This window comes from Venustampulla echinocandica (assembly GCF_003357145.1).
Source record: "Venustampulla echinocandica strain BP 5553 chromosome Unknown scaffold_1, whole genome shotgun sequence".
Taxonomy (NCBI): Eukaryota; Fungi; Ascomycota; class Leotiomycetes; order Helotiales; family Pleuroascaceae; genus Venustampulla; species Venustampulla echinocandica.
Window position 1 is genome coordinate 3923494 of NW_022474206.1, and position 21741 is coordinate 3945234.

At 48.8% G+C, this 21741-nt stretch overlaps 8 protein-coding genes across 8 annotated transcripts; 4 read left to right on the forward strand and 4 right to left on the reverse strand.

The window, feature by feature from the left end:
* Positions 1–152: 152 nt before the first annotated feature.
* BP5553_03822 (uncharacterized protein) lies at positions 153–1391 on the forward strand (the record flags this gene model as incomplete). The annotated part of the gene is made up of 1 exon (XM_032012445.1): positions 153–1391. One exon carries the CDS (start codon positions 153–155, stop codon positions 1389–1391), a length of 1239 nt encoding a protein of 412 aa, XP_031872138.1.
* Positions 1392–2158: 767 nt separating this feature from the next.
* Positions 2159–2827, reverse strand: BP5553_03823 (uncharacterized protein; the record flags this gene model as incomplete). The annotated part of the gene is made up of 1 exon (XM_032012446.1): positions 2159–2827. The coding sequence occupies one exon, from the start codon at positions 2825–2827 to the stop codon at positions 2159–2161; it is 669 nt and encodes a 222-aa protein (XP_031872139.1).
* A 636-nt stretch (positions 2828–3463) lies between these two features.
* Positions 3464–5889, reverse strand: BP5553_03824 (uncharacterized protein; the record flags this gene model as incomplete). Its single annotated transcript, XM_032012447.1, has 3 exons — positions 3464–4714; positions 4896–5391; positions 5438–5889. The coding sequence occupies 3 exons, from the start codon at positions 5887–5889 to the stop codon at positions 3464–3466; spliced, it is 2199 nt and encodes a 732-aa protein (XP_031872140.1).
* An 838-nt stretch (positions 5890–6727) lies between these two features.
* BP5553_03825 (uncharacterized protein) lies at positions 6728–8812 on the forward strand (the record flags this gene model as incomplete). Its single annotated transcript, XM_032012448.1, has 5 exons — positions 6728–6892; positions 6961–7149; positions 7213–7270; positions 7362–7545; positions 7654–8812. The coding sequence occupies 5 exons, from the start codon at positions 6728–6730 to the stop codon at positions 8810–8812; spliced, it is 1755 nt and encodes a 584-aa protein (XP_031872141.1).
* Positions 8813–11052: 2240 nt separating this feature from the next.
* Positions 11053–12093, forward strand: BP5553_03826 (uncharacterized protein; the record flags this gene model as incomplete). The annotated part of the gene is made up of 1 exon (XM_032012449.1): positions 11053–12093. The coding sequence occupies one exon, from the start codon at positions 11053–11055 to the stop codon at positions 12091–12093; it is 1041 nt and encodes a 346-aa protein (XP_031872142.1).
* A 1030-nt stretch (positions 12094–13123) lies between these two features.
* On the reverse strand, positions 13124–16677 carry BP5553_03827 (uncharacterized protein; the record flags this gene model as incomplete). The annotated part of the gene is made up of 4 exons (XM_032012450.1): positions 13124–13156; positions 13213–13637; positions 13699–14877; positions 14928–16677. The coding sequence occupies 4 exons, from the start codon at positions 16675–16677 to the stop codon at positions 13124–13126; spliced, it is 3387 nt and encodes a 1128-aa protein (XP_031872143.1).
* Positions 16678–18127: 1450 nt separating this feature from the next.
* BP5553_03828 (Uncharacterized protein) lies at positions 18128–19039 on the forward strand (the record flags this gene model as incomplete). Its single annotated transcript, XM_032012451.1, has 1 exon — positions 18128–19039. The coding sequence occupies one exon, from the start codon at positions 18128–18130 to the stop codon at positions 19037–19039; it is 912 nt and encodes a 303-aa protein (XP_031872144.1).
* Positions 19040–19595: 556 nt separating this feature from the next.
* On the reverse strand, positions 19596–21324 carry BP5553_03829 (Glutamate decarboxylase; the record flags this gene model as incomplete). Its single annotated transcript, XM_032012452.1, has 4 exons — positions 19596–20256; positions 20308–20924; positions 20989–21016; positions 21086–21324. 4 exons carry the CDS (start codon positions 21322–21324, stop codon positions 19596–19598), a joined length of 1545 nt encoding a protein of 514 aa, XP_031872145.1.
* Between the last annotated feature and the right edge of the window lie 417 nt (positions 21325–21741).

Below are 21741 nucleotides of genomic sequence, written 5' to 3' on the forward strand. Positions count from 1 at the left end.
CTGGAAAGGCACCATAATAATAATTAGGCTTGATGGCCCAAAGCCGTGCCGCAGAGAGTCTGAGAGAGAGTATGGATGGGTACGGGAGAGGTAAGGAAATTCCATAAGTTTTCCCTCATGTTTCTTTCCTGTCGCATTCGCATGGAGGCATGATGCGGTCCATCGCGACCAGCATCCAGTCTCTGAACTGGCGCCTCATATTGAGTGCGACGGTCTGTTTTATGGTTTTCTATCTCCTCGTCACAGACGATCACTCCCGTTCCCAGACTCCGAACCCTATTACCCCTCCGGAGGAGGCTCCGCAAGAGCAGCCAGCAACGCAGAAGTCACCATCGGTTCTTGGCGAATATGACGGTCGTGTTGATGACCCGTATCGTATTAATGAGCCGAATCCTGTGCTCGGTGTCGACTATGATTCCCCGCTCGATGCGATACCAGACCGTACACGCCCTGGAGGGGAGCCAGCAGAGGTAGGTGATCAGAAGCCAGATGAAGAAACTTCAAGTTCGTCCCAGCCAGAAGTTCAACCACCAGACACCCAGCCCTCGACTCCAGCAATAGCATCGGAAACTGAGGATGAAAACTACGTCGCCATTTGCATGGCCGTCAAGAACCAGCGCAAAGACCTCCCCGAGTTCCTCATCCACCACTATCACCACCTCGGCATCCGCAACTTCTACATCATGGACGACGCCTCCGACCCCCCTCTATCAGAAATACCGGATGCCGAACTTGGTGTTCCTCGCGAAACCATAACATTCGAGATGCAAGACGAAAGCACCCGCGGCACCAGCCATTCCCAACAACTCGACATCTACATGCGGTGCATCGAAAACTATGGAGCGAATCATACATGGATGGCGTTCCTAGACGCCGACGAATTCCTCCAGATGACGGGGAACCAGACGCTGACGGATATGCTATCCGAGCTGGAGCAGGACAAGAGCATCGGGTCCTTGGGCGTGAACTGGCGTATGCACACGTCCTCCGGCCTGCTAACACGGCCTGAATCCGCACGGAAGGGCTTCATCGACTGTATATGGGACGACCTGAAGGGCCAGGGCGCGAACTCATTCAACCGCCACGTCAAATCCATCGTGCGAGTCTCGCACGCCGTGAGGCCGGCCAACCCGCACCTATGGGTCCTCAAGGATGGGTCCAGAACTGTGGGCGAACACGGCGATACCATCGATTCCGAGGCGTACAGGACGCCGATTACGCGGGATAGGATAGCGCTACATCACTACGCTGGGAAGAGCCGTGAAGAGTACGAGGAGAAGATGCAGCGCGGGAATGCCATGGATGACCCCAAGGGTGAGGAGTTTTGGAAGGCTGTCGAGAAGGACCTTCCGCATATGAGGTGTACAGAGATGACTGAGTATTATCCTTAGCTTTTGGATTGTGGGTGTTATTTAGAGTTTCCGTTGGAAGGGTTTGGGAGTATTAGAATGCCGGAGGAACGCAGGTTGTTTTTATGAGTTTTTATACTGTGATATAGTGCCCTAGAGATTGGGCGAATTAGGACTTTTCGGTTAGGATTCTAAGAGTTTGTCCCTTGATCCCGTGGGGATTTTCTTGTGCTTATTTTTGTATCATATTCCTCCTACATATACTACGTGCATAAACACTCACCCTTTAACAAGGAGCCGAGAGAATATATACCAATGCCCCATTCCTCCATCCATTTCCAACTCTCAAATACCGCGATATTAGAAAGGAGCGTCAAAGACGCAAGGCTCCCTCCCCTTATGATCGCTAATTGTCAAGCGAGATTTCCACCTCCCCCCTAAATACACCTCGCTTCAGCCCGGGCCTCGCAAAAGGAAAATGCACAAAACTTCAGAAAAGCACAATTCTGCTGTTCGTAATAAATAGTTTAGTAGAAAGAGAGGCTTGTTAGGTATAGAAGGGTGAGCCGATGTCGATGTGTAATTCGTCGGGGCTTAAAACCTACGTTCGTTTGCTCGTTGGGGGAGATATCATCTTCTAGAATTACTATCTGATAGTTCTAGGAAATCATGTTTGGTGTAAGTGGCATGTATGTATGTGACAACACACGCCGGATGGAGAATAAATAGGGTGCAAAATAGATTTAACGTATAATATCCCCAAGCGTGACGCTGCTTCATTATTTTCCTTCGCTGCCAGTCTAAAACATTCAATCATCAAGTGTCTGGATCCTCGCCCTGCCATCCCTCCAAGCATTCCTCCTCCGTTCAGACTCATGGTTACCCCTCGAACTGGCGCCGCTCATGGATTTGAAATACCATCCCGCTAGCCCGCTCCCATTACTCACTTTACTCCCTCGCCTTCCTGATCGCCTTCTTCTGTGGCTTCTACTGCTACTAACAGCATCACTATCATTCTCGCTCATCGTCCTCCTCTGACCCCTGACCCTCGCCTTCTCAGGCCGCCTCACCCTATGATTCCCGCCTTCCCAATCACTCCCACCACCACCCCGGAAGTGGAGTCGACTTGATCGGGAACTACCGCGTCCATAACTACCCAGTGAGGATTGCGAGCTACCGTAATACCTAGAAGAGCGGGTGGTGCTCCAGGTTCTGGAGCGAGACCTTGTACAGCATGCATATAGGATAAAAAGTAGGATGAAGAATCCGCAGGCGGAGCCGATGAGAGCTCCTGCAACGAGACCTGAGTCACTCTTCTCTTCAGTGGGGTTAACTAGTTGAGGAGATGGGGAGCGCGCTGAAGGGGGGTCCGTGACAAGAGGCGGGGATGCTGTCGGTGGATGTTCTGTCGCTATGGGTGTAGCTCCACCAAGATTGATCACTGTGGTGCAGGTCGTCATCGGGCCTATCATCGTCATAGTGATCTGATAGGTCGAATCTCCATCCTGCCTTTCTTGGAGATACGGCTGAGTCCTAGGAAGACAGAGCGGAAACGGTGCCATTATTAGAATATAATAATCCGTGTGGGTTGAGATGGCAGTTGTTTTGGGGGGGAATGTTTGACGAAGACGAAAACAACATAAAAGGCCTTGGGCTTTTGTATGCTTGAATAAGGGCGAAACATAGTCTGGGGGGTTGATCGCCCGGCTTGTGAGGCAGATCGAGCCTTGTGTACTGGATCCTACCCGGTGTGTAGGGAAAACGAGTTGAGCCGCACACAAGAGGAAAGGGAGAGTGGCCTCTGGTGGGGAAGTGATGTATGATGTGGCTACTCTCTGAGCTCATTGAGTAATGTCGACGAGGCTTGCATAAATCCATCAGATGCAAACAACGTAGTGCTGCTGTGTCGATGCATGAATGTGGGTGATTGACCAATGAAAAGAACCGAGGCTGAGGTGCATATATACAAGACAAAATCATCCAATAAATCCCACGAGAATCTCCGAAGATACCCAAGCTAGATATGTGGAGAGATCTCATTATGCCCTTAATGTAAGGTGCCTGTGTATTCGTACGCAACTCGCGCGACCATTGGGCCAGCTTGGATACACATATTAATTGAGGAAAATCTGCCCGTCACTATACGCCGGAAGATCGCCGTCCATCAAAGTTTGCCAATACTCCCAGTCCACAGGTGTAATGTCAGGCATTACCACATCAAAACTCAAATTGACATCGGCGAATTGATCCACGGTGTTCTGGTACATTGTATTTTGGCCCACGGCATCGGTAGGATATCCGAGAGCACGGTGAGGTCTTGAAAATAGTTCATTATTTGCATCGCTTGTTGTCTTTGGTGGTAAGTCTGAAATATTTCGTTGTCTTCGTAGTGTTGATATGAATTGAGGAGGTTCAATCTGAAACCCTCCCTGGGTAGCAAGGCCAGCGTCCTCCCTCTTACGCCATGCCTTCAGGGCCAAGTTCCCTATGGCGAAATATAATGAGTTTTTGGTGTCCGTGAGCACATTAGTATGATACTCAAATGATGTTTTCACTTGCTGCCATGCTCGCTCCACCAACTCACCCGTCAGACGATAGCGCAGCTCGCTGAGTAGGTATATGAACGCGTCCAACTGGAAGTGGCTTTCAATATGCCATAAGTACCCCTTAACGACCTTTATATTATGGCCAAGGTTGTCAATTTCCAGCTCTTTCAGGCTCTCTCTGAACAGCATATCCTTTTCGCTCTGCGGCATGCTGGCTCCTTTATCGGGATATTGCCGAGGATGGTGAGCCATGATTCTCATTGTACATATGACCGATTTCGCCAGATACATTACGGTAAGATGTAGCGGGATGGACGGGTCACAGTACCGCAAATATTTCACTTCGAATCGTGCTTCAAGTTCATCGATCGCTTTGTCTTTCACTGTAATGAACTCGGGACCCTTGGGTACCTGCCAGTTCGCATCATCATTGCCACCACCTTTGGTACGACTGGTCACGTCACGCATAGCTTGAGCAACGTCGTACCGTATGGAGCAAAATATCATCTCAGTCGCCCCTTCCTTCTCCATTGGTGGCTCTTTCATGGTAGGGTTCAAATCGCTGTCGCTAATATTGAGAGGAATCTTTGTATCGAATTTCCCAAACCAAATAGGGAAGCCTGCACCAGCAAGTTTGGAAGCATGGCCATCAAGGAAGACAATTTGCCACCATGTCCGCCTTCTCATCTCGGCATCGAATACCGAGATTTCTTTGTAATGAGAACCATCGCGATGTAATCCCAATCTTTGTGCGATTCGAGATGCTACACCTGTGAGGACCCAAAAAGAATTAGGGTTGTAGACTCTGCGGACTCCAAGCTGCATACATTGTGTTAGCCCAGTCTCAATTTTGGGGATAACTGGCATGAGAGATTCCCATCGTCTTGATACACCATATATTAACTCATCACAGACGCCTCATCAGGCATTTGATTACTCAAGAGAGCGAGGGATGTGGTGATATGGCAGATGTATTCCAATGCAAAAGGGGCAGACTTACAAGATAAAGCGCAAAAGCCTGAAGCGTCGCCATATTCAAAGATTTGAGAAATTTGGCATTTATTAAAGCTTGTTGCGCCGCGTGAGAATATTTGCCAAGCAGGACAGCTCGCGACTCTCCAAACATGGTCTCACACTCTTCATTACCTAGTGAGGTAACTGCAAGCAAATAAATGGAAAACATCAAAGCTTCGGTAGGTCGCGATACATTCTCCAAGTCCGCACTAGCATCTAGAATCGTTTGTTGTACTGTATGTGCATGAAACATCTTTACTAGAGGGTTGACATTGACAAGAAATGTTTGCCACATCATGAAAAGATGTACTGGTGGCGGATGCAATAACGCCAGATTCTTCGAAGATGATCCATGGCCCACGAGTAAACTCTCGGCATTTGGGTATATATTCGAATCATTGATCTCGTCATCAGAAGACGACGAGCCGGGGATGGCTTCATTTGGATCTTGAATTTCATCCCTCAAATTCTCCCATAGGGTACTATATCTGTCAACAAATTGCAAAATTTAAGAGCTTCGGGACATACTTCTCCACGTAACGCGAGTTCTCTTTGTCAGTGAACAATGCACCCGGCTCTGCGTTGCGGGGTCTAGGAACCGTCATATTCAGGGCGGCCTGGGCGCCATCCTCGCGGTATGAATTATCGAGCTCCTCGACCGCAGCACTGCCGCCATCTTCCTCGATCTTCACGCCATGTTTCTTAAGCAACTGTTCATATTTGCGAAGCTTGGCCCCAATATCAATTTCATTGAGCTTCCGCTTTCGGCGGCGTGGGAGAGTGGGAGTGCTAGCCACGCATTCTGCCCCAGCTTTCAAGCAGTTGGCGCACGGCTTTAGTCGATCGCACCTGACTTTGCGCTGTTGACATAAAACACAAGAATGGCCTCGGGTGATCTTGGAAGCTGGAACCGGCACTGCGGTTGGATTTGGCTCTCTCTCTGGCGCCGACTCAGGTGTTTGTGATGGAGATGCCAGCATCTTGATGGTATTCCGTAAGACGGCTAAATTGAAAGATGGGTGTCCTGGGTGTTTCCTCTTAGTGGTATCTTCGGGGCCTTCGGGGTCTCGGGAGTTAAGGCAGCCCTCGAAAGGCGCTGGAGGCCCTGTATGTATTTCTAGAATCCGATATAACAGTTCAAAGTCCCGTGATGGGCGCCCTCTCGGGTGCGAACGTTTTCCGTACTCCAGTCCTGTTTTGTCGCACACGGAGGATGAGTGCCCCGACTAGCTATGGGCTTGCGTTCGTACTATCAGGCGTTGGTATTAGTGTACAGTTACGACGCACCTCCCCTGCGATACATACTGTAATAAGATGAGGCTTGTCTCAATGCCTCTATACATCAGCGACTTTGAGCGGCACAGATATTGTAGAGATTGGACTACTTCGTATTGCGAGGTGCTGTGTGGCTGTCGACGAAGAAATAGAGAAAGGGCCTTCGGAGGCAACGCGTCGTCGGTCCCGAGCAAATAAAGCCCCGAGAGACATCTTCAAGACGCCTCGCTGTCGTCGGACTCCCCCATGTTGAAGCTGCAGCCAGTGGCAGCAACACCACCATCCCTCTCGGGAGTCTGAAAAGCTTGTCTTCTCCCGGGGAGGTTACGCGGAAAAGTCCCAGGTCCGAAGGGCCAATATATCGCGATCCTCGCTGAGGGCTGCAGGCGACTTAAATAAACATGAAGCCCAACCTTTGTGTTTGCTTTCCATATCTCCACAACACGTTTTATTATTTTGCACTTGAACAAGCGGCATAGTGTCCGGATTCCGTCTTTTGGCTTCTTTTATCGCTATCCAACATTGTCTTGCGTTCTGCTCAACATGTCTTCCGCCAAAGAATCGCCAGAGGCACTGTCTCATATCGACGTGGAGAAAACGGGCGCAACCGCAACCTCCTCCACAGAAGATGAACCCCAATATCCAGGTTGGCGCAAGCTTACCCTGATCATGGCAGCACTCTACCTTGCCATGTTCCTTGTAGCACTTGTACGCCAGCCATCAAACTTCCCTCCTACCTTCCACTTCCCTTCTAGCGCTAATCAGCTAAAACATAGGACCGGACGATCATTGGGACAGCTATTCCCAAGATCACAGATGATTTCCACAGCATTAATGATGTGGGTTGGTATGCAAGTTCGTACCTGATCACGCTCTGCGCGTTCCAACTTATATATGGACGTATCTATACCTTCTATTCAGCGAAATGGGTTTTGCTCTCATCGATATTGATTTTTGAAGTTGGAGTGAGTACTTGACACGCTATATGCCATTTGATTTTTCTGGAGAACTCTCTAATGATTATATAGTCTGCTGTATGTGGAGCAGCTCCAAGCTCCGTGGCGTTCATTATTGGCCGAGCTGTTGGTAAGAATATACCAACCCCTTCCAACACCTATCCGTTCCAACACATGTCGCTTCCAACATCTATCGAAGCGGGGGCTAACTCGAATAATAGCTGGCTTGGGGTCCGCTGGGATATTCAGCGGGTGCGTTATTACAATGGTCATCTCGATCCCGCTTCACAGACGGCCCATGTTCCAGGGGATATTCGGCGCAGTATTCGGCGTTGCGTCCGTCTGTGGGCCGCTCATTGGAGGTGCCTTCACGACGAGAGTTACATGGAGGTGGTGTTTCTGGATGTACGTATATCCTGCCTCTAAGCTGTCACCTAGAATCACCAACGCCAGCCCAACCCTAGATGTTAATACATGCTATTCCTTTGAACAAAATAATCTGACCATACCTAGAAATCTCCCAATCGGCGCCGTGGTGGCTACTATCATTCTTTTTATCCTTACGACGCCTCCTAGCAAGAATACGGACACAGTCAAAGAGCAAATCATGAAACTCGACCCCTACGGAAGCGCTGTCTTCTTGCCCGGCATCGTTTGCCTGCTGTTGGCATTACAATGGGGCGGGACGAACTATAGTTGGTCCAATGCTCGAATCATCGTTCTCTTCATCTTAGCCGGCATCCTCTTTAGTATCTTCGTGGCCATTCAATTCAAGTCTGGCGACCGAGCTACAGTGCCCATCCGCATAATCAAACAGCGTAGTATCGCTTCCGGTGCATTCTTCTCCATGGTATCTCCCGGGTCAATGATGGTAATCATCTACTTCCTCCCTCTTTGGTTCCAAGCCGTCAAGGGTGTGACAGCCGAAAAGTCTGGAATCGACACGCTCCCCTTGGTTCTCTCGCTCGTGGTAGCCAGCATATTGAGCGGTGCCATAACCCAGAAATCGGGATATTACGTTGGGCAGCTGATTGCATCTTCGATTATCTCGTCCATTGGTGCCGGGCTCCTGACCACGTTACAACCTGATAGCTCATCATCGAAGTGGATCGGCTACCAATTTATCTATGGTTTTGGCTTGGGGCTCGGTATGCAGCAAGCCTCGATGGCAGCCCAGGCCTGTCTTGAGGATAAAGATGTTATGACCGGTGTGTCTCTAATGTTCTTTATGCAGGGCTTAGGAGGCGCCATATTTGTCGTCATTGGACAAACAGTCTTCACGCAGTCGCTGGTCTCCAATCTCGGCGAAATTGGCAATTTTACCGCCTCCCAAATCATCAATACGGGTGCAACAGAGTTGAAAAATTTAGTCCCTCCTCAAATGATGGATGCTGTACTGTTGGCATATAATACCGCGCTCACTGATACGCTGAAAGTCGCCGTCGGCTTATCAGCTGCAACAATAATTGCAGGATTAACCATGGAGTGGAAGAACCTGAAGAACAAGCGGCAAGGCGGAGCGGCAGGGGAACTTGAAGCAAAGCAGGCAGAAGAGGAGGCGGCGCAAGAGAATGGGCTAGCAGAGGCGGTTCCATTGGATAAGGAGACCTCATTAGAGAGTACTCCGAGAAACGCCACACCTACCACACCTGAGAAAAAACCGCTACATTGATGCCTTTCTACGAACTAGCGGTATGTGTATTATTGGCCCTCATTTGCTTAGATACTGGTCGGATCTCCCTTCATCGGGGGTTAAAAGGCGTTTCGAGATAGAAGGATTAGAAATTTGTACAGATATATCCCGCCCATAGACTGCAAAACATGATTCTCTTTTACAGTTGGAATGTCGATGGGGCCCTTTGATCAGTATTCTAATGGGGGTGGGAGCCACTACGATACAACCCTGAGGGGTAATAATATAAATAAAGCTTCAAAAGAAACAGATACACCGGGTATATCGCAGCGCCTCAATTTCCAATAGGAGATGCACTTCCTAAATTCGTTCCATGATAGGTAAACAATTGTTGTTTTTGTAACCTGAGCCACTACTTACTATTCGTGGAATTCCAAGGTAATATCATGGCGTACCTTGTGCCACAAGAAGAACTTGACGATTATGCACCCAAGAATTATCCTGTTCTAATCAGCTTGCAGAAGTTGCAAAGAAAAGTAAACGTCGAGCTTTGGCCCTTAGTGACAACGCGAGGCCGGTTGTGATAATGGGTTCCTGGTTCCTGGCTCTGTGAGCGACTTGATAGCGCGCTTCCTCCCAGTCTTCTTCCTCAGCCGGTTCCTATAAGATAGAATAGCCCCTATCGATACCAGTCAGGATAGCTAAGTGCAGGAGTCGAGGCTGCGCATACCTCATATACCTCATATGGCTGTATGACAATGATACTAAGTGCCTGAGTCAAGGAAGCTTTCTTTAAAACGCTAGGTTCAACACCGTTCTGCCAGTCCTTGATTCATTAAGAAATTCTGGCGAAGAATCTTATTCGTCGGTATCGCCCTTAAACGAAGTAAACAAAATGATTTGGTCTAACTACAGACCTATCTCATTACCGCCCTTCTGCCTGGCCGTTATATATTTATTTTAAGGAAGACAAAAGGCGGCCACTTGACTAGGTGTTTCAGGTCAGATTGTCTGCCCGGGTGGATCGATAGGGACTCAATCGACAAAACACGAGAATCGACAGATTCGACAGGAGATGTGGGCATTCGACGGGGCTGAACTCTTTTGCTTTTGGGGTATGTGAAAAAAATGATTTCCATCATAATAATTTTTGACTCCTTTTCCTGCCAGGTAATGCTGAGATCTTGTCAATTCGCATACTCCCATTGTGGGTCGTCTGACCCGACTCGTCTTCAACGTCGGCTATAATCGGAGTGCATGTGCAAAGTATTACTTCGTACCTTATACTCCGTACCTGCAGATACCAACTTACCTCTTCACCTGCAAATCAAGCCCGCTAACATTTACCCTCAAAGCACCTGGGCTTAAGTACCATACTCTAGGTGGGCGTAGGCTTTGTTAAGCAGATATTTGAAGCAAGTCTCTGGAGAGTAGGTTTCCGTTATGCTATTCAAGGTGATCTGTGATGGTATGACACTGGGGGCTCGGTACTTGTCAGAATAGGCCATTCGGATTGCGGCCCGGGCCGGAGATCTTAAGACCGTCGCCTGCTCTCGTTTTCTGCTTGGCAAACCCATTATGCCCCATTATGAAAAGTGCGTCAGTTGGCCATTCGGAAGGCCCCCAATAATATGCGTTTGTATTGAGAAAACCCTCACAAAAGAAATGGTAGAAGTGGCGCTGAGGTCATACCGGGTACTCGTGCTTGCTGAATGAGACAAGCCAAGGTGGATAGGTTCCGATACGTTGAATAGAGCTCACCGCTCTAAATCCAAGTGTCCTTGAATCACTGCGCTAAAATTTCCGTACAGTACAAGAGAAACAGACCTACCAGGTTCTCCTCCCCGTCGAATGCAGCTTTCCTTGACAAATAACATCAGCCTGCATGAATGATCCCATTTGCCGGCTCGAGGTCGCTCTAGTCGGCCGCTGCTAACACCGAAGACGCGAGGAATATTGGCCTTTCTCGAGTAAAGTGTCCGCGAGGTTGGCACCGGATTTATCGATCACCAATCGTGCTCTTGCCCCTCCGGTACTAGTTCTGTCCGATGAGCCCGAGAAGGCTCGTTCCCTGGTGAGGTTAATGAAGCGGCCTCTTCACTGTGTCATCGTAAATCCGCTACCGGCAGCCGCTCTACAGGGTGGGTAAAATCCGCAAGGAGGCTTCATTATAAATTGATGCAACCTGTGGGTTCATCTTGACATTCTCACCTGCAAAAACTATTTGAGAGAGAAGCCGTTGAATAGTTCAAGCAATAAACAATACCGCACAGGAAAATATGGAGCCAGCACGCCCCCGCCGATTCATTCTCTTCAGCTGCCCGCGGACGGCTTCGAATCTGCTTGTGCGGATTCTGAATTTGCAAAACCAGCCTGAACTGGCCAAGCCACCACCTCAAGGTGGCTACTACTTCTTGCCTTCGATCATGAAAGCCAACGACCTTATGGTCCGCGAGAAGCACATGAAGGAATGGACGGAGGAAGAACGATCTGAAATGCAGCAAGTCTACCAAGCTGGCTTCGATGAATTCCAAAAATACGTAAACGGTGCTCAGGACAGTGGGAAAATAGCATTTATCAAAGAGCATTCCACTATGTTTGCTGAACCGACTAATATCTGCAAAATGATGTTCCCAAACGACGAGGTTAGAGAAGAGCCATGGCTTCTCCAAATGGCCAACTCAATCGACGAAACACCAATGCGCTCGTCACTTAACGAGACGATGCTGCCAGACCAGTTCCTCAACACCCTCCTACCGGCATTCCTCGTCAGGCATCCCGCACTTTCATTTCCTTCATTTGAAAGGCAGATGGGCAAGTTGACAGATGTTTTCACTGTGGTATCGCCAGAGCGGAAAGTGCAGATGACCTACAAGTGGAGCCGCTCCCTCTATGACTACTATGCCAACTTGTTGAGCGAGTCCGAACCTGTGGGAGACGACGGCACCACTTGGCCACTGGTTCTCGAAGCAGACGACATCATCAAACAGCCCGAGGTTGTTATACGGTTCTGTGAGCTGATGGGGTTGGACAAAACAAAGTTACTATTCTCGTGGGAAAAAGTAAGCCAGGAGCAGTTGGAAAAGATGTCTAAAGGGATGAAAACGATGCTTGGAACATTGAACAGCTCGGATGGTATCAACACAAATAATGTTTCTTCGGACATAGATATTGATGTAGAGGCCAAGAAGTGGAAAGAAGAGTTTGGAGAAGACGTCGGTGCGGAGATCGAGCAACATGTAAGGAACGCGATGCCTGATTATGAGTTCTTCAAGAGCAAGAGGTTGAGACCAGCGTGTACAACCAACATCAACATTTAGTGCAGTTGTTTTGGTGGTCTACCAATCGGATAGGTGTTGTGGTAGTAAATGTATTCTTCGTACTACGTATCTCATGGAATGGAAACAGGAAAGCGGACAATTTTGGCAGCCGACAAGTCACTTAACTTTCTTTGCCAAGTTATAAATCAAGATAAATAAAGAAATGAAGAAAATGGTTATCCTCGAAAAATCAAGTTATAAAGGCCAGAAATGCTACACGTGCCATTGCGCAATAAACTTGGGATATGAGGAAATCACAATCACCACATTCGACGCTTTAGGGAGCCATACTACCATGCGACAGATGATTGATCAATTTAGTCCCTCCTCCGTCCCCAAAAAGCTCAGAAAAATGGATACCTTATGTAGTAACGTAAGCATGGTTAATTTCTTACAGTTATTTCCGGGGAAATCCAAAGCTTAATTTCGTATACCCAGTAGGTAACTCAAGATCGAGCCCCACAAATTTCTTCCTAGAACGCGAATATAGGTTGTTAAGGTGACAACTGTAACGACCATAGAGGTTACTTGGCCATGGGACATGATATATTTTACTATAGGCTCTTGTTTTTGAGGCAGAACTAAACAAATTGACCAAACTTTGCCCCCCACGGCACTCTAAGTATAACCAGCAAATGAACATCCTCATTCCAATTCTTAAAGCTGTTGGGATTGAAGGTATACGGTACCTCGGGATTGGACATAATTTGAGTTTTGGGGAATTTGACGTGCTCCAGGCAGAAATCAGTCTAGATATGGCATTGGTATAAATAATGTTACATTCAACTTGCAAGAGCTTCAATCTCCAAAGTCGTGGTCCTACCACGAATGTATCCCGCAGTGACCTTGGGAACTGATTATCCAGGCCTTGGTCACCTGCCTCCTCTATTTGGCTAGAAGCTCTATCCCGCTATCTCACTCTAATATAATGACCTCTGAGACTATATCTATCATAGTCCAGATGACACGAGTATTGTTCAACGAACTCCGTGAATAATGTAAACTCTAAATAAGACATAAAATGGAATCTCTAACAATCGAAAGTACAATCCATATCGCGATGCTGCATCGATCGTTAGCATGGTGTTCCTCCGCGTGAGAGAAAAGGTTTGTACATACCTGAGGGGTAAACTTCCGATTAAATCCACCCACAGTGCACTGCGACTCCTTCGTGGTCCAAGCCTGGTTACCTAGGTCGAACTGAATGTAATCGTCCCTTGCCTCGGGTATAAAAGATAGACCGTCATAATAGACATCCTTCAAGACATACGGCTTTCCGTCCCCAGCTTCTTCTTTCTTGGTCGTCCCGCCAATCTTCTTTCCAGCACTATCCTTGGCCGTGACTTCCACATGAAATTTCCAGTGTCGTTCCGTGCCGGGTCCATCGATGCCGGTCCAGCTCTCATGTTCGACAACATGCATGCTGCAGCGGCCTGCTAAGTAACGGGTAGCAACAGGTTCGATTTGATATGTGGCAGGGCCGTTCTCGATTTTGCCGCCATGTTTCCAGTTCATGGGGTTATCGGGGTTCTTACCATCGCAGTCTGAAGTACGGGTATCAGTACATGGTCCATTGCAAGTAGAAAGAGGAGATTAGGCACTTACTATCCATTATATCTTTCATCTTGTCATTACAGTCCGCCTCAGTAAGTCCAATGTCGGTTCCTGGTGGCCAGTCGATCGCAATTCTGAACTCGGTATTAGTACCTTTGTTGTAACTTCGCTGAATTCCTCCGGAGCTTTTATCCTGGGTGCCTTGCTTGCCGGCATCAGCACAGTAATTCTTGATGCCCTTGGCCATGGCATCATGAGAAACCCATTTTGCATTGTTGATGCCCTTGCAGGTAAGCTTTGGTGTTGGTTTTGGTGATGGTTTCGGTTTTGGTGCTGTCGATGATGGTTTTGGCTTTGAGGATGGAGATGGAGATGTCACCAGCGTAGAGAGTTTTGTAGATATTATCGTATCACTGGATAGCTTCGATGGCGATGTCGTTCGTTGAGTGGCCGTACCGGTGGGGTGAGGCCCACCATTAGTGCCGGTTGGAGCATTGCCTCCGGACGAAATGTCATTTGTAGGCTTCTTGCAAGAACCTCCGTTTTGGCGTTTCTGATTTGCAGAGCAAGTACCGAGCTGTGCAGTTGTTGCATTCCATCTATGTTCATACATCTGTTCCTCCAACCACACTCGATAAATGGCCTGTTGCTTAGGCGGATCCTTCTCGCCATCCTTCTGGTCGTTGTCGTACTGGATAAGAACTTTGCTGTTAGGAGTGTATGCCATCGCAGCCGTTCCATCATCGTCATTTGATTTCCGTACTGGCTTTAGATAGCTCCGGATAGTAACGGAAACTCCATTGAAGGGGGCGCTTGGTCCTGTCAGAAGTTCTACCACCTCTCCGACTCGATCCTTGTACTCAAGGTCTCCCGTGGTTACATTCTTTGGCGTGCTAATGAATATTTGGCGATTAGTCTTAGGGCCTAATTTCTGTCCGTCCACTGCTAAGGGGAATGGACTAGGCATCTTGTCTGTATCCCCGTTGCGGATTGCATCGAGTACCTCCCTCTTAAAATCCGAGTCTTTTGCAGCCATGAATGATGGGGATTCCCAATGATGACTAAACCACACTCCTGCTTCCGAAACAATAATAATTGAAGTACAACCAAATAGGCCACTAGTAAACAGATGTCGTTTTTTGTTATCCCAGTCATTAGTTACAGCACTTGAGCCGGTGCCCGACCTTCGGTGATTTAACTCCGTTTGGGTCGATTCTCGTTTTTCTTCTACTAATTTCGGTGTTAGTGCGACCTAATGGTAACAATTCAAGATTACTTACGAGCTTCTAAATAAAATTCGTTGAGACTACTGAAATCTTGTTTCTCCCACAAAGTCCGCTTGTTTATTAGTTGAATGCTACGCTTGGCGGGCTTTCGGGTGGCTGTAGGAGCAGGGACATCGCCAGCCAGACACTTCGTGCAATCTGGTGAACAGATAAATGGACTCGGTGAGCTCGACGTTGAAGCTGTTGTGGTTGTTGTGGTCCCAGCAGCGCTGCACGCCTTGACAGTGGTTGTGGTGCAAGCCATTGTAGTAATCGTCGCCACCGAAGAACTACTCGTGCCTCCAGGGAAGAATGAGGTGGAGAGCGAGATCGTTTTGGTACAAATTGGCACCTCTGTGCTGCTAGTGCATGACGATGTACTTGATTTAGACTCCTGCTCCTTTGTGGAGGATGGCTCATCGTGGTTATCCTTCTCCTTCCCTTTCTTTAGGTTTTCAGCGATTTCTGCGAGAGTATCTGTAAGAGTCTGGATTACGCCGATCTGTGGAATAGGAGCTTCAACAGCTTCGACCAAGTTCGTCACCACGTTGAGAGCGCAGCTAACAAGCTTGGCGGCATCCCCAATGAGATCTGTGATGCCCGATATTAAGCTCCTGTTGGCAAGTAATGCTCGAGGTTCCACCTCTGAGATCACACTCCTCTTTCTCTTCGTGTTTGAGCAAGCTGGGTCCGCAGGGGGTTTGACCTTCAATGCGCCGAAAAGGGCGATTGTTTCATCCTTCGTCTTCTTCACACTGTCGATGTATTGGGATCTCAGCTTGGCATCAGTGACCCATTGCCTGTTGGAGCTGAGTGCAAAGAACAAACCCCCCAAAAGGGCTGCTTCCGATGTGGCTGCAGTATCCGATATCGTCGTCGTAGGTGCGATGAAGATGGGGAAGCCCACCGTCGATGCGGTAGGAGATGCACTCCAAGTGCCGCTAAAAGTAAATAGGTCCGAGGCGCCGTCAGGGGACTTCGCAGACGTCTTGGAAGTCGAAGCGGGGGGAGAAGGGTCTCCCACGGTAGTCGAGCTAGAAGCCTTTGATATAGTCTTAGTTATGGGTCTAGTAGCCTTTAATCCCGTTCCAGTAGCGATGGGTATATTTGACGGAGGGGTGGAGCTGGAATTGCTTGATCCTGACTTAGCAAACTTGGATGTGTGTGACCCAGCCGCAGAGGTAGAGTTGGAACTGCTTGATCCCGACTTAGCAGACTTGGATGTGTGTGACCCAGTCGCAGAGGTAGAGTTGGAACTGCTTGATCCCGTCCCGGTAGGAGGTGTAGATTGGCGTGGTCCGGTTGTTTCGCCTGTTTCAACTCCAGGAGGCGCTAATGTGCGATTTGTGAAGAGGGAGGAGCTGGTTGTTGTTGGGAAGGGCGGCGATAGACCGGTACCCAAGGTGGGCTCTATTATACTAGTTCCGGGTACATGCCTAACGAAGGTGCTGCCAGGCTTTGGGAACGGAACATTAGGTGGTATGGCAGAAGGTTGAGGCGTTGAGACGCCCGACTCCGCCCATTCATACCCTCCGGGATAAACGATTTCACCAGACGAGAGAGTGGTAGGCGTGGTGAGGGCCCATAAGGAGGAGTCAGATACTCGGCTTGGATAATAGGTAACGACTGAGTGGGCACCAGTCGATGCGGTCACCACGAGCTCGGAGGCGACGCTGCTGGGACCGCGTCGCTGGTGTTGTAGGGGCGAAGCATTACCCTGTAGAACGTAGGAAAACAAAAGCAGAAAATTGGAAATGTACATCATGACTGTAATGAGTAACTAGAGGCGGAGTCAATGAAAGAAAATGACTGACGGTGGGAAAGCCCCTGAAGGACGAAAGACGTGAGAGAAAGAATGGCAAGATATATAGTTAAAAGGGCATTAGGCTTTCATGCTCCTGGAGCCCTGGAGCCCTGGGGGCTTATGGAAACTCTGTGGATCGAGGGGCATGTTGATAGGGGCCGTAATTAGCCAGTACACTTGATGTTTATTTTGGTACAGCCAAGTCCGGCAATGAGTATCTGTCTCATAGCATCGTGGCGATGAACTTGTACGTAGTGCAATAGGTAGGGGACGATGGAATCCACATGTCGTCGTATCATATTCCTCATACCCATCTCCTCCCTAGTTGCACTATATCTACAGATTGGAGGAGCAGGCCACTTGGCCTAGGATAAGCGTTGTGGTGGAAGCCTGTTTTAGGGTACCAAATCACGCTGGCCTTTTGCAGCAACAAACGAATAATAGCATATCGGATGACGGATGAGGCTGGGGAAAAAAAGATCTCCAAGCTTTATCTCGCATAGCTGTTCATCCTGCAGGAGCAAGGCCAAGGCTAGAGTGGTGCGTTGCATAGCTTGTAGGCGCTGACGTGAGAGGTCGGTTGACATAAAGTTAGACGAAGAAATAAAAGGAGACGGAGTCAATCGGTAAAACGCCCGGGGCGGCTAAGCGACTCCAGCGCGGGCTTGTTCCATTGCCTGGGGGCCTTGGCACTGCCCACGATTTCGTACACTTCCAAGTCGTTACAGCGTCAATCGCTCGCTGACCGGAGAGGGCTATTCCTGCAGTTCCCAACTGTTACGTTTAAAAGATAACCCAGGAAAGCCCAGTTTGAATCGACGCCCCTCTACTATCTTTAGAGTCAAAAGGAACTGCTGGGTTCTTGTGCGGTTGTGCCGAGTTTCAAGCGGGACAATTTGCCATCAACACGCCGCACGCGGCGCCATGCCACAACAACTCATCTCCAGGTTGGCTCCGACATTGTTGCACAATTGAGGATTCTAAGCCCGGCCACTACTCTTAAGACCATTCTCGCCCAGGCTCTAGAGAACCATAAAGGAGTCTTTCCCTGCTGCTTGTAACTGGTTAATTGCGCTCACAGAATTATTGAGTGTCCTTCTCATTTCCTGTACAGAGTATCCGATTCATCCGTTGTGGGATATTTCGGGGCGCAGTTAAGTTTATATAATATAGTTAGCTTTTATGTAAGTGTTCCATCTTAATAGCATGTGGAAATCCTAGAATAGCACGAGCGGCCCATTAATAGGTCTGTATTTTGATAGTCTTGATTCACCACGGAGGAGTGCAATACTGCAAGACACTTGCTTCTCTTTTTCTTTCGGTGCCTGAGAGGCAGAGAAAATTACCAACTCCCTCCGTCTCAACCAACAAGACCACCCTGGTCGAACACTGCCAGACTCAATCCAGCACCATGGCCTCTGACAATGTCACTGAGGGAGGAGCTGCTGCAACTTCGCCCACCCAGCCATCTACAAGTGCACCTCGGGTCAGGAAGCCGGACTTTCGTATGATCATCAGAAATGGCTGCAGATCGAACGATATAGCTGAAGTATCAAAGGGCTTCGAACTGGCCGCTTCCAAAGGGGAGAAAAACCAAGCCTTGCTCTCCTGGGCCCTGGCTAGAGCAGTTGACTTCGGTCACGTCGACATGGCGCGATATTTGATTGAGCAGGAAGACGCACCTCTTGATACCGTTTCCCCTTTCATAGTAGCGCACAACCCATCCACCGAGATGTTCCAAGTCCTCGTCGACCATGGGTGGGATATTAATCAGAACTCGCGCGACCATGGCGTGGGACAGGGTAAATGCCTCTTACAACATATTTGCCATGACGAATCTCTTGTGCGCTGGTGTCTCGACCACGGTGCCAAGGTGGAGGGCATGTACACCGACCCATATGAGAGCCCACCAATCCTAGATATGGTTGCTTGCAGAGGCATGATTTCCACCTTCGAACTTCTCCGTTCCCGAGGAGCTCAGCTGGGCCCACGCACCCTACATCGTGCTGTCGATGGTGCATCGTCCGGTGGAGGTATTCGAATGGCGATGGTGAAGTACCTCGTGGACGACCTTGGCCTTGATGTTAATACATTGGATACCGAAGAAAAACTTCCTGATCATTGGGGGACACCTCTCTGCTACGCAGCCAGATGGCATGTTGGTCATGAAGCTGTGGTTCGTTTCTTACTCGAACGAGGTGCCGACCCCTCAATCAAAGATATCTACGGAAATCACGATGCATTCAGTCTGGCGGGATTCCGCAAGAACCATGCTGTTGTGGAGGTGTTACAGGAATGGAAGGAGAATCATCAAGGAGAATAGGGAATACAAACAAACAAATATTTTCTCGCCCCGAGTTGGCACCTTAGAGCTCTACTTATTGCTTCTAGGTGCTTATTTGAAATGTAAATACGCGCCCCAAATGACTGACCGTTCTATTTCAATCATACCCTAGTTGTGACGAAAATTCAAGTCGCAGGCAATTCCTAGTTACCGTCCTCCATCAATTCTGCCCGCCCTTGTTCAAGTGTAATGAGTAGCTACAGGAGCTTAGAGGCTCTATTATCAATGAGATTCATATATGGCACGTATGTTATTGATATTTTCTCATAAAAGGGGTGTCAAGGTGATTTTAGAGTCCACGTTTATAATCACCATTCCAGCGATTGCTGGGCGTTAATTAGCATCGTAAAAAACCCTCCCTCCATTTTTGTATATATGAATCTAAGCCAACTAATGAGGACGCATTTCCCAGCCTAGACGATATCAAACCCGCCCCCCTCCCCGGGTACCAAATAACGTAGCAGTCACATAATATATTCAAGCGTCCATAAAGCCCGCCCTTTCCAGTATCCCATGGTTTTCATGCACCAACACTCTAACAAGGAGCATGTGTCTTGCCAGTCTTGCCCTGCAGGCTATGCTTCTCGTTGCTATAGTTCAGGTGATGCTGTCTCTTGGCTCCGTGAGTACGGTGAGCTTGAATCAAGTCGTTATGCATCTTGATCGAGTCTTTACCCATCGAATCGAGCACTCCCATGCAGAGCTTGATATCCGCGATGAGTTGATCGCATCTGGCCCTAGAGAAATCTTCACGGACCACTACTCGTAACATCTTGAGCTGGTTGGTGTGGGGTGCCATGGTATATGCAGGGACAATCCAGGATCGCTCACGGAGGTGATGGGCAATTGCAAACTCGTCGTAATGCTTGTTCGTCTTGGGGTCGAGGCGGAAGGCGACAAGGGGAAGACCCGCGCCTGACTTCTGGGACATGATAATGAATCCCATTCCCTCCAAACAGTTAGAGAGATAATCCGCGATACGGGTGAGGTTGGTCATAATCGCACGATATCCGTGCTTGCCCAACCGGATCAGCTGGTAGTACTGTCCAATAACCTGAGAAGCACCTTTGGAGAAGTTAAGTGTGAAAGAAGCTTGATCGGCACCTAGATAGTTGATGTTGAAGACGAGCTCCTTGGGAAGATATTCCGGTCCTCGCCATACAGTCCAGCCAACACCTGGATAGACCAGCCCATATCTTTTACAAAGTTAGCTCGCAATCTTCGAAGTATGAGGGAGAAAGGCGTACTTATGACCAGAGACATTGATTGAAACAACTTTTTCAAGTCTGAAATCCCACACCAGATCGGGTACCACAAATGGTGCCACAAAGCCACCGCTAGCAGCATCAACATGGATAACGGTATCAATATTCTTCTTGACCAGAAGATCGTTGACTGCCTTGGCGTCTTCGTACTCGCCCGTATATGTTGTGCCGAGAATCACACAAATCCCAATGGTATTCTCGTCGACGAGATTAACGGTCTCCTCAGGATCAATCACGTATCTCTCTGGCGTGCAGTAGACGAATTTCTCCTCGACCTCAAAGTATCTTGCTGCCTTCTCCCAGCACACTTGCACCGCCGATGACATGATGAGATTGGGCTTATCCGTGGGCTTACCAGCTGCCTTACGGGCATTCTGCCAGCGCTTCTTCATGGCTAGGACTGCCAGCATGATGGCCTCGGAGGAACCCACGGTGGATGTGCCAACCGCAGCATCGGATCCTTCGCCAACTGGTGCGTGGAACAGGCGGCCAATCATGGACACGCAGCGGTTCTGGATATCTGTGCTCTGGGGATATTCTTCGTAGTCAATGAAGTTCTTGGGGAAGGATTCGGTCATCAATTGTTCGACTTCCGGTTCCTACTACGGGTTAGCCGGCTTTGGATGTTATTACTTCAGGGGTATAAAAGGGACTGGTACATACCATATAGGTGGTTACAAAGGATGCCAAGCTGTGAATGGTATATTAGCAAGCTGCATAATCCATGATATCAATTCGAGGTGTTGTATATCCAGCTTACTTGAGCATTGGGTTTCCGTCGAGCGATAGCTCATCCTTGATCATACGATAAGCAATCTCCTTTGGCATTTCGCCCTCTGGCATCTCATGACTGGGCAGAGCTTCAGCTGCAAACTTCGATCCGTAAACACTGGCCGTGAACATGTCCATGTTCTGGGCCTCCGTCGTGGCATTCTCCTTCCGCGCAATGGCGGCGGATTTGATGGCCTTGTCCTTGTGGACGGTGGAGAGGTGAACCATGATTGCGAGCTAGTGGGGTTGATTCTAGGAGATGGAGGTGGAAGATATGGAGAGATCCTTCGTTTTGGAATGAGAATTAGAAAGTAGAACGGGCGATTGAAGGTTGGAGGTCGCGGGGTGAATGTGAAGATTTGACAGCGTCGAGCTGGGGACATATCAGGGTGGCCGACCAGGGCGCATAGCGGGGTTTATGTACATCGTATGTCATGTACGTAGTAGGCACTACTTGGTACAGTAAGTACGGTAAGTGTAATAGGTGGATAGCAGGAGGTGGTTGGGGCCGCTGTTGGCGGCGGGTTCTCTCCGGTTGCAGGCCTGACAAGCTAGGATGCAAACGGGCTTGAAGCTTGGCCCAAAAGCTTATTATTATTACTAAACTACTTGCTCGACCTGCACCATCCTTACATAGGAGGCGGT